Source organism: Bombina bombina, chromosome 1, assembly GCF_027579735.1.
Source record: "Bombina bombina isolate aBomBom1 chromosome 1, aBomBom1.pri, whole genome shotgun sequence".
In the NCBI taxonomy this organism is placed as follows: domain Eukaryota; kingdom Metazoa; phylum Chordata; class Amphibia; order Anura; family Bombinatoridae; genus Bombina; species Bombina bombina.
This window is the reverse complement of record NC_069499.1, coordinates 1,398,255,715-1,398,267,791: the sequence shown is the minus strand read 5'-3', so window position 1 is coordinate 1,398,267,791 and position 12,077 is coordinate 1,398,255,715. Positions and strand designations below refer to the sequence as shown.

At 39.1% G+C, this 12,077-nt stretch overlaps 1 protein-coding gene across 7 annotated transcripts in view; it reads left to right on the top strand.

Moving 5' to 3' along the window:
* Positions 1–12,077, top strand: part of KHDC4 (KH domain containing 4, pre-mRNA splicing factor) — a 77,074-nt gene that overhangs the window by 19,279 nt on the left and 45,718 nt on the right. For all 7 annotated transcript variants that reach the window (XR_008401266.1, XR_008401261.1, XM_053705029.1 and 4 more), the window contains exons 7-9: positions 4,513–4,724; positions 5,229–5,289; positions 5,390–5,447. Coding sequence is in view for 5 of the 7 variants with exons in the window: in XM_053705029.1 (XP_053561004.1) it covers positions 4,513–4,724; positions 5,229–5,289; positions 5,390–5,447 (331 nt within the window). In the remaining 2 variants the exon portion in view is untranslated. The remainder of the gene's footprint in view (positions 1–4,512; positions 4,725–5,228; positions 5,290–5,389; positions 5,448–12,077) is intronic.

The window sequence follows — 12,077 nt, the reverse complement described above, 5'->3', positions numbered from 1 at the left end:
GATCGAACTACAGAGATTATTGCTAGGGAATGGGAGAGACCTGGTATCCCTTTTTCTCCATCCCCTATTTTTAAGAAGTTTCCTATTGCTGACTCTATTAGAGAGTCTTGGCAGACAGTTCCCAAGGGGCAATTGGAAGGGGCAATTTCTACTCCCATAGAGGATAGTTGTTCCTTTAAGGATCCTATGGATAAGAAGTTGGGGGGGTTGCTCAAAAAGATGTATGTGCACCAGGGTTTACAATGGCAACCAGCGGTGTGTATTGCTACTGTCACCAGTGTGGCGGAGTTCTGTATTGATGCATTGTCTGATTCTGTTCAGACAGACACTCCCTTTGAAGAGATCCAGGACAGGATCAAGGCCCTTAAGTTGGCCATTTATTTTATTATGGATGCTTCCCTACAGGTTATCAAGCTGGGAGCAAAGATTTCTGGTTTTGCCGTTCTGGCCCGCAGAGCCTTATGGTTGAAATCCTGGTCTGCGGATGTTTCATCTAAGTTTTTGGTGATTCCCTACAGGGGTAAGACCTTGTTTGGGCCGTGCTTGGCTGAAATTATTTCTGACATTACGGGGGAAAGGGTCATTTCCTCCTCCAGGATAACAGGAATAAACAAAAGGGACGTCAAGAGTAATTTTCGTTCCTTTCAAAACTTCAAAGGTAAGACTTCCTCTCCCTCTGCCAAACAAGATCAGCCCAAGCCTTTCTGGAGGACCAACCAGTCTTGGAACAAGGGGAAGCAATCTAAGAAGCCTGTTAATGACTCGGTCAGCATGGAGGGTCTGCCCCTGATCTGGGACCAGATCTTGTGTGGGGCAGACTCGCCTTTTTCTCTCAGGCCTGGGTTCGGGATTTTCCGGATCCCTGGGTGGTGGACATTGGGTTCCAAGGATACAAACTAGAATTCAAGACCTATCCTCCCAGGGGCAGGTTTCTGCTCTCAAAATTATCTGTATACCAGATAAAGAGAGAGGCGTTCTTACACTGTGTTCGAGACCTTTCCGCTCTGGGAGTGATAGTCCCTGTTCCACTGCAGGAACAGGGTCTGGGATTTTATTAAAATCTGTTTGTGGTTCCCAAAAAAAGAGGGAACTTTTCAGACCAATTTTAGACCTCAAAAGTCCAAACAAGTTCCTCAGAGTACCGTCCTTAAAGATGGAAACTATTCGTTCCATTCTTCCCTTGGTTCAAGAGGGTTAATTCATGACTACGGTAGACTTAAAGGATGCCTACCTGCATGTTCCTATCCACAGGGATCATCACAAGTTTCTGAGGTTCGCCTTTCTAGACAAATCCTTTCAGTTTGTGGCTCTTCCATTCAGCCTTGCTGCAGCTTCCAGAATTTATTTCTTAGGTTCTGGGATCCCTGTTGGTGCTCCGTTTGTGGGGCATCGCAGTGGCGCATTATCTGGACGACATTCTGGTTCAGGCGCCATCCTTTCAACAAGCAAACTCCCACATGGAGATGTTAACTTTTCTGCGTTCTCACAGATGGAAGGTGAATTTTGGAAAAGTTCCCTAATTCCAGCTACAAGGGTAGTGTTCCTGGGAACCATAATAGATTCCCTATCAATGAAAATATTTCTGACAGAGGTCAGGAAATCAAAGATAGACTCTTGTCTGACCATTCAGTCCTCTCCTCGGCCGTCAGTGGCTCAATGCATGCAGGTGATCGGTTTGATGGTAGCCGCAATGGACATCATTCAGTTTGCCCGTTTCCACCTCAGGTCTCTGCAGTTATGCATGCTCGGGTAATTGAACGGGGATTATGCGGACCTGTCTCTGCGAATTCTTTTGGATCAGGCGACAAGAGACTCTCTTCCTTGGTGGTTGTCTCAGGATCATCTTTCCCAGGGAACCTTCTTCCACAGACCCTCCTGGGTGATTGTGACAACAGACGCAAGCCTGCTGGGATGGGGAGCTGTCTGGGGCTCTCTAAAGGCTCAGGGGACATGGACTCGGGAGAAGTCTGTTCTACCCATAAACATCCTAGAGCTGAGGGCAATTTTCAATGCTCTTCTGGCCTCAACTAACGTCAGACCAGTTTATCAGGTTTCAGTCGGACAACATAACCTCAGTGGCTTATATCAACCATCAGGGAGGAACTCTTGAGTTCCTTGGCCATGACGGAGGTAGCCAAGATTATTCGGTGGGCAGAGAGCCACAACTGCTGTCTATCTGCGATCCACATTCCAGGAGTGGACAATTGGGAAGCGGATTTTCTGAATAGACAGATTTTTTTTTTAATTTTTTTTTCACCTGGGGTGTGGGAACTCCATCCGGAAGTGTTTTCCATCTTGATTCTCAAATGGGGACAGCCGGAGCTGGATCTCATGGCATCTCGTCAGAATGCAAAGCTCCTGAGCTACGTGTCGAGGGATCCTCAGGCTGTACTTATAGATGCTCTGGCGGTCCCTTGGAATTTCAGTCTAGCATACCTATTTCCTCCGTTGGCTCTCCTTCCTCGGGTCATTGCTCGGATCAAACAGGAGAGAGCGTCGGTGATCCTCATTGCACCGGCATGGCCTCGCAGGATCTGTTATGCAGACCTAGTGGAGATGTCATCTCTCCCACTTTGGAGACTCCCTCTGAGGAAAGACCTTCTACTTCAAGGGCCCTTCGATCATCCAAATCTCGTTTCTCTGAAGCTGACTGCTTAGAGATTGAACGCTTAATTTTATCTAAGCGGGGATTTTCTGAGTTGGTCATTGAGACCATGATTCCGGCTAGTAAACCTGTTGCCAGAAAGATTTACTATAAGATATGGTGTAAATATCTGTATTGGTGTGGATCCAGAGGCTACTCTTGGAGTAGAGTTCAGATTCCTAGAATTCTGTCCTTTCTCCAGGAGGGTATGGAGAAGGGTTTATCGGCAAGTACCTTGAAGGGGCAAATTTCTGCTTTGTCTATTTTGTTACATTAACGTCTGGCGGATGTACCAGACGTGCAATCATTCTGTCAGGCCTGTGTTCAAACCTGTTACTCCTCCCTGGAGTCTTAACCTTGTTCTGAGAGTGCTTCAGCAGGCTCCGTTTGAGCCTATGCATTCCTTAGATATTAAATTATTATCTTGGAAGATTTTGTTTCTTGTTGCTATTTCATCTGCTCGTAGAGTTTCAGAGCTCTCGGCATTACAGTATGAGTCTCCTTACCTTATTTTTAATTTGGATAAGGTAGTTTTGCGTACCAAGTTAGGGTTTCTCCCTAAGGTGGTTACGGATAGGAACATAAATTAGGAGATTGTTGTTCCTCCTTTGTGTCCTAACCCATCTTCTCATAAGGAACATCTGCTGCACAGCCTTGATGTGGTGCGTGTGATTTTCGCCAGTTTTCTGCTCTGTTTGTAGTTTTCTCTGGGAAGCGTACGGGTCAGAAAGCTGCGGCTACTTCTTTCTTTGTGGCTGAAGAGTATAATTTGCTTGATTTATGAAACTGCTGGACAGCAGCCTCTTGAGAGTCACGGCTCATTCTACGAGGGCTGTTTCCTCTTCCTGGGCATTCAAAAATGAAGCTTCTGTGGAACAGATTTGCAAGGCTGCAACGTGGTCCTCTCTACGCACTTTTTTTTAAAAAAAATTCAATACTTTTGCTTCGGCTGAGGCTTCTTTTGGGAGACAGGTTCTTCAAGCAGTGGTGCCTTCTGTTTAGGTTCCCTGTCTTGTCCTTCCCTTATCTGTGTCCTCTAGCTTGGGTATTGATTCCCAATAGTAATTATAGTTGATCTGTGGACTCACCGTGTCATTAGAAAGAAAACTAAATTTATGCTTACCTGATAAATTTCTTTCTTTCTTGACACAGTGAGTCCACGGCCCGCCCTGTTTATTTAGACAGTTTTTTTGAATTATAAACCTCAGGCGCCTCTGCACCTTGTTACTTCCTTTCTCTCCTTTTACTTCGGTCGAATGACTGGGGTTGGAGGGAAGGGAGGTGATATTCTTATTAGTAATTATAGATGATCCGTGTCAAGAAAGAAATACATCAGGTAAGCATAAATTTCGTTTTTTTGAAAGCTGGGTACAAAGCAATATATGTGGAGGGTTCAGGAAGCAGTGTCTGTGAAGTCTGGCTCTGTTGAAAGTACCGTCCTATAAAAAATGGATGATTAGAGAGCAGCGCATTTTAAGAGACTTTGTATGGGCTGATTGCAACATCCAACAAAAATGTCTTAATTGTCCGTTACTACTCATGTGTGCATATGAAATTCTACTCATTTCCTCTCTGAAGAACACACCATTTTGATCTGCAGTGACTCCTCATGGGAGTAGCTTTAACTTTTTATATTTGAATATACTGAGGGAATATATTTGAGCAATGCCTATTAAAATCTTCAGGGTTTATTTTGTTTTTCATATTAATATGAGGGAATTATTCTGCACAATTAAATTTGATTGTAAAGACCCAACTTTTTTTTGTTGTTTTTTTTGTTCTATAGCTTCAAATAATTTTTGTTGAGCTGAGGTTGCTCAGTATAAGGTGTATGTGTGTGGTCTTTAACTTGCTTTCCCTTTACTCAGATGCACTATGTTCAAGATAAACTATTTGTGGGTCTGGAACATGCATTGGCTCATTTCAATGTGAAGGAGAAAGTAGAAGGACCAGCTTGCTCCTACCTCCAGCACATCCAGATAGAGACAGGAGCCAAAGTCTTCTTGCGTGGAAAGGGGTCAGGTTGCATTGAACCTGCTTCAGGAAGAGAAGCTTTTGAACCCATGTACATCTATATTAGGTATAAAGAGTGATGTGTCTTTTATAAACAATTCAAATCTCTCTACCACTGTTTCTACTTTCAGTCCATATTTTATTTAAATAAAAAAAGGAAAATCATCTTCACTGTTGTATATAGTTGTTTTCTAGTTAAAGGGACACTATACCCAAACATTTTCTTTCATGATTAAGGTAGAGAATACAATTTTAAACAACATTCCAATTTACTTCTATTAACTAATTTGCTTCATTCTTTAGATATACTTTAATGAAGAAATAGCAATGCACACAGTGAACCAATCACAGGAGGCATCTGTGTGCAGCTACCAATCAGCAGCTACTAAGCATATCTAGATATGCTTTTCAGCAAAGAATATCAAGAGAGTGACACAAATTAGATAATAGAAGTAAATTAGAAAGTTGTTTATAATTGTATGCTTTCTAGATCATGAAAGAAAAAATTTGGGTTTCATGTCCCTTTAACTGTGTCTGCATTTTAAACCTGCTCTGTATCATCTGTTTATAGTCACCCAAAACCAGAGGGCCTTGCAGCTGCCAAGAAACTGTGCGAGAATCTCTTACAAACAGTAAGTATCATTTGTTTAAATGCTACTGTAAACAAAACAGTCTTCAAACAGCGTGATCACCTTGAATATCTTGCACATTTCTGTTCTGTTTTCTTTTAAGGTCCATGCAGAATATGCTAGGTTTGTCAATCAAATAAGCACAGCTGCGCCTATTTCTGGTAAGTGGGATTTATTGTGTTGCAAGTGTTTATGCAGTGTAATATCTCTATGTAAAACTAGTACTTTTGAATTTGTGTAGCAGTGGGCAAATGATAGCCCAGGGACTGCTAAAGGCCTACTGAGGTTTTCTCTGAACATATCCTCCAAATGAATAAATAAAATAACTTATTTAAACCCTATAAGCAGCATGCACCCAGTGCACTTTCCTTCATTAAATTACCTTTTTGTCTACAGTTACTGTAGATTTTTTTTTACTTGCAGTGAGTTCAGTTTGAAAGTTAAAATTACAGTATGGTTTTTTTTTTGTGCGATTTTTTTTTTTTTTTTTTTTTTTTTTTTTTTTTTTTTTGTGTGTGTGGATTCCTTAGCTGAATTGATAGTTTGCCTATCACTGACCAAGTGCTTGCATTAGTACTGTGAACAAATAAGTACAAAAATTCTCTTAGTAGCAGTAATAGAAATTTAAGCGTCAGTAAAGTAAAAATTAAAGAGATGTGAAACAGTCTTTCATTGTAAGAAAAAAAACGCACTAAGCTATGGCTTATACTTAAAGGGACACTGAACCCAATTTATTTATTTCGTGATTCCAATAGAACATGCAATTTTAAGCAACTTTCTAATTTACTCCTATTCATTTTTTTTTCGTTCTCTTGCTATCTTTATTTTAAAAAGAAAACACCTAAGCTTTTTTTTCAGGACTCTGGTCAGCACTTTTTTATTGGTGGATGAATTTATCCACCAATCAGCAAGGACAACCCAGGTTGTTCACCAAAAATGGGCCGGCGTCTAAACTTACATTCTTGCATTTCAAATGAAGAACATTTGATAATAGGAATAAATTAGAAAGTTGCTTAAAATGTCATGCTCTATCTGAATCACGTAAGAAAACATTTGGGTACAGTGTCCCTTTTAATATAAATGATTCCAATATGTAGTATTCATAATATTAGAGTGCTCATTTTGCAAGAAAACAAGTAATTTGCTGTTTTTTATGCAATGTTAACATTTGATTTTACTAAGGGAGCACTGTTTCATATCCCTTTAAACTTTGATGATTCACACAGACAGAACATGCAATTTTAAACAACTTTCCAATATACTTTTATTACAAATTTGTTTTGTGCCCTTGGTATCCTTTGTTGAAGAGTAAATCTAGGTAGGCTGATAGGAGCGTGCACGTGTCTATAGCAGTCTATGGCAGCAGTGCTTGGAACTATGTATAGCATTTCTAAAAACAATGTTGCAAACACTGCTGCCAAATGGCTAGACACGTGCACACTCCTGAGCTCACCTAGGATTACTCTTTAAGAAAGGATACCAAGGAAACTAAGCAAAATTGATAATAGAAGTAAATTAGAATCCTTGATTCAAGCTTCATGGTCTAATACATTTAAGGTTAAGTTTCACTTTACTATCTCTTTAAAGCCATACACCAAATGCTTTTTCTTCAAGACATGAGTCCACGGATCATCTTCATTACTTATGGGATATTCACTTCCTGGTCAGCAGGAGAGGCAAAGAGCACCACAGCAGAGCTGTTAAATAGCTCCTCCCTTCCCTCCCACTCCAGTCATTCTCTTTGCCTACGTTAGTGATAGGAGCAGGGTAAAGTAAGGTGTTAGTTTAGATTCTTCAATCAAGAGTTTAATTTATGAGTAGTGCCAGAGAGTGCTACTTTGTTCTGGGGTGTAGCCTAGTCCATATCAGTCTCTACAGTAGAGCTCTGGTGGCTTTAGAGCTATGGGAACTGGTGAGATATAATTCTCACTGCGCCTCCCATTTTCAGCTGCCCCATATCCTTCAGCCTGAGATCCATACTAACTCAGCATTGATTATCTCTCAGGCCAATGTGAGGGAGAGGACCTCTCAAGCTTGGGAACTGCCCTACTGCCAGGCAGTTTTTGAGGTAAGTGCTGCCTTTTTCTGGGATTTAAGGAGTCTCAGTGTTTGTTTCATTAGCACTACGGTACATAAGGGGTTAATGGTAAACCTTATGTGGGGACAGTTTCAGACTTTCAGAAGGGAAGTCTTATTTGGGCAGTGATTTGGTGCGGGCACTGGGGCTGGAGTTATGTTGCTAAGTTTATTTTCACTAAAATGGAGGGCTCCGGTGGTTTCACTTTTGTTTTTTCCCTGAGAGGGAAGCCTCTGCTTGTAGCACTATTTCCAAGCAGTTGCAGGTCTTCAGGTGTGCTGTACTGGGGTTTATCTGGGCTAGAGCAGCATGTAGAACATATCTTTCATGTAATTAGCAAGAGTCCTTGAGCTAGTGACGTATGTGATATACATTCCTACCAGGAGGGTCAAAGTTTCCCAAACCTTAAAATGCCTATAAATACAGCCCTCACCACACCCACAAATCAGTTTTACAAACTTTGCCTCCTATGGAGGTGGTGAAGTAAGTTTGTGCTAGATTCTACGTTGATATGCGCTTCGCAGCAGGCTGAAGCCCGGTTTTCCTCTGAGTGCAGTGAATGTCAGAGGGATGTGAAGAGAGTATTGCCTATTTGAATACCATGGTCTTCCTCTAGGGGATCTATTTCATAGGTTCTCTGTTATCGGTCGTAGAGATTTCTTCTCCTACCTCCCTTTTCAGATCGACGATATACTCTTATATACCATTACCTCTGCTGATTCTCGTTTCAGTACTGGTTTGGCTATCTACTTTATGTAGATGAGTGTCTTGGGGTAAGTAAGTCTTATTTTATTTGTGACACTCTAAGCTATGGTTGGGCACTTTATATGTAAAGTTCTAAATATGTGTTTAAACTTATATTTGCCATGATTCAGGATAATCAGTATTCCTTCATTCAGACTGTCAGTTTCATTATTTGGGATAATGCATATGAATAAATATTTTTTTCCTACCTTGAAAATTTTCTATTGACTTTTTTTTCCCTGCGGGCTGTTAGGCTCGCGGGGGCAGAAAATGCTTCAATTTATTGCGTCATTTTTGGCGCAAAACTTTGTCATTTCCGGCGCCGTAGTTGACGCCGGAAGTTTGTTCGTAGTTACGTCATTTTTTGACGCATGTGTGTTCAGACTTTTTTTGCGCCAAAAAATGTGGGCGTCGTTTTCGATGTCAGAGGATGTGGCGTCATACCTGGCGCCAAAAAATATGGGCGTTGTACTTGGCGCCAATAATGTGGGCGTCATACTTGGCTCCAAAAATGTGGGTTTCATACTTGTTCCACTTTTTCTCACATTATTTAAGTCTCACTTTTTTGTTGCTTCTGGTTTCTAGAGGCTTGTTTATTTTGCATTTTTCCCATTCCTGAAACTGTCATTTAAGGAATTTGATAATTTTGCTTTATATGTTTTTTTTCTATTACATATTGCAAGATATTCAAAACACTGTTCCTGTATCAAGAAATGCTGAGGGATTCCTGTTTACTGATATCAGTCCTACCAGAGCTAAGTTAATTTATTTTAATGTTATGAATGTTTATCTTTAGCTATGGTTTGTAATAAGTTATCATGGTAAACTTTTACATGCAGAATCCATTAGTATTTATGCTTTATATATTGCTATTCTTTTTATATCTTGTGTAAAGATATACTTAGAAATTTATTAGAATATTTTTCTGATTCTATTTTAAAGGCTTTCTGACATATCCCGCCTTCTAATAAAAATTTTAGGTCTTTTTCAAACTTCTTTTTTTAGTTGATGAAGTTTCAAATGACCAACATAATGAATTATCCTTCTCTGATGGTGTTTTTTCTCATTCAAAATTTTTCTTCATCAGATATTGACACTAACAAATCTACTTTTTTATTTTTTAATAGAGTACATTTGTTCTTTGTTCAAAAGGTGTTGATTATTTTGGATTTTGAAGTAACTAGTTCTTTTGATTTTAAAAACTAGCTAACATTTAAATTCTGCTTATTTATCTTCTGTGGTTTCTTCAGAGGTTTTTTTCCAGTTCCTGAAACTAGGGAATGGAATAGGCTGAGAATTTTCTTTTAGTCCTTCTTTAAGGTTTTTAAATTGTATTCTTTGCCGGCAGTTAGTTTTCAGTTTTGAGGAAAGATTCCCCAAGTTAATGGGGCTATCTCTACTCTTGCTAAATATACTATTATTCTTATAGCAAATAGTATTTATTTTTTTCCTTCAGATGGTCGTATCTTATTTAAGGAAAATTATTTTCAGGTACTTTTCTTAGACCTGTAATTTATTTGGCTGATGTTGCAATTGCTTCATCTTTCTTGTTGGATACTTTAAGATCAAGTATCGGATTATGATATGTTTAGCATTGTTAAAAGGACAAAATCTACTACTTATTTGAAGTTCAGACTAAGTGCTATTGCATTGTCTTGTTATCTTGCATTTGTTGATTGTGCAAGTCCAGTGTGTTGACTGGTCCTTTAACTTGATTAACATGCTAATAATTTCATTTGTGTTGTCATTTTATTAAATATTTTCCAAACTAGGTTTAATCTATGTCTTTAGCTATTTTAGCTAGAAGAACTTTGTGATTTCAATCTTGGAATGCTAATTTGATTTCTAAAATCCATATTTCTTTTTTTCCAAGATAATCAATTATTTGGTTTATAATTGGATTCAATTCTTTAACTGTTACTCTGGGCTTCAAGATTGAGTTCTAAGACTAAAACTTTATGCTTATATTAGTTTTCTGTTCTTACTAAGGAACGGAATCCTGAATTTTTCCCCAAGTAACATGTTTATAATTTGAACTTTTAAAAGGCTTAATTGAATGAAGAAAAAAACTTCCAAGTCAGCTCCCCAAATTTGCATGTAGGTGCGGTTCTTATTCCAGCTTGGCTGGTAAGGGGCAGGTTAAGACTTTTTTGAAATTTGTTTGGTTCTATTCGGTCCAAACTTCTTAGACTTTGGGTACAGAATAGGTTTCAGAGTAAAACCATCTGTGAGAAGTCTTTTTTCTCTATCATATTCCAGCTATTCCAGTAAGACTAACACTTTCCTGAAGTGTGTTTCATACCTATATGTTTTGGGTACTGGTGAAGTGCGGTTGGTCACCCGTTGGGGCTTAAGTGCTGCTCAGACCTGGAGTTTTCTGGGGTATTTATTCCAGTTTCATTTTAGGAACTGGGTTTTGGGGTTTTATTCAAGACTATTCATTGTTCCAAAGATAGAAAATCTTTTTGAACTGTCATATAAGTGTACCATCTTTTAGAATGGTGTTTATATGGTCTATTCTGCCTTTTTGGTCAGTGATGGCATTATTTGTTTACAATAGATGCATATCTTCATTTTTTGTTTTCATTCAGATTTATTTTTATTTTCTGAGATTCTCTTTTTTTGACAAGCATTACCAATTTGTTGCTTTTCCTTCTGGTCTAGCGACAGCTCTAAGAATCTTTTTCAAGGTTCTCAGTGTTCCTTATTTGGACGGTATCGTGGTACTGGCTCAGTCTTTTCGTTCTGCGGATTCTCATACGATTCAACTTTGTTGTTTCTTCAAGACATGGTTAGAGGATCTTTTTATCAAAAGCTCTTTGATTTCTCACACAAGGGTCACCTTTTTTAGGTTTCCAGATAGATTGTGTCAATGTTTTTGTCTCTAACAGACAAGTGACAAGTTTATTGGGTTCCGTTTGTCGGAACCTTCAGTCTCTATTATTTCCTTCAAGTTGCTATATATGCATGGAAGTTTTAGGTTTCATGGCTGCAGCATTGGATTCGATTCCCTTTGCTCCTTTCATAGGAAAAGAACAAGGGGATATGGGAACGCGCTGTACAAAACAGCATATGAGAGGTAAAGAACTATATAAGGAATGTGGATTACAGAAGAGTATAATAAAAAAAGTTTATATTTGTAATTGTATTACAATAAGCGATGCCGGCATCTGATACAAAGTAAAATAGTACAATTAAAATAGGATAAGAATCAACATAAATTATAAAACATCATTGTGTAGTGCTGTAAGTAACTATAAAAATATGTTGCAAAGTAACACAATGTTAAAATTGAAACAGAGTCAATGTTACTGTCCTTTCACAATCAGGCCAGTGATTAGAGTGTCTGATCCAGCTGTTTATATGAATGCAGGTATGACTTGGAAAATTCCCTCTGCGTTGTTTTTAAAACAGCGAAAAGCTTGCAGAATCTTCTGGCTTGTATCCAATGACTGTGAGTTAAATTTCAAAGACACATTCACAGCCGTATTTGCGGGATGTCCCGTGCTGTGGACCGGTTCCGGTCAGGAGGTTAAAGTGCAGGAGTAATGATGAGCAACGACAGACTTCGTTTCTTTGAAGTAAAAATGAATCAGACTGCTTTTAACAAATGTGGGTCATGGGTGGGAATTGCGCATATAGAGTCAATTCATATATTAAAGAGGCTCAATGCACCGCACCTACCGCATATGTAAGTCAAGCAGTTGTATTGCAAGTGAAGTTTGTAACAGCGTCCATATTGTTCAGATTCCAGTGCTGGACAGAAGAAAGTAGATCATGGGTATGATGGTATTTCCAAGAAAAAACAACTCAGTGAATTAGAGTTGGTCTCAACCACCTTACCTACTACTTAATTTCACAAGTTATGAGCAAATACTTCAAAGAAACGAAGTCTGTCGTTGCTTATCATTACTCCTGCACTTTGACCTCCTGACCGGAACCGGTCCACAGCACGGGACATCCCGCAAAT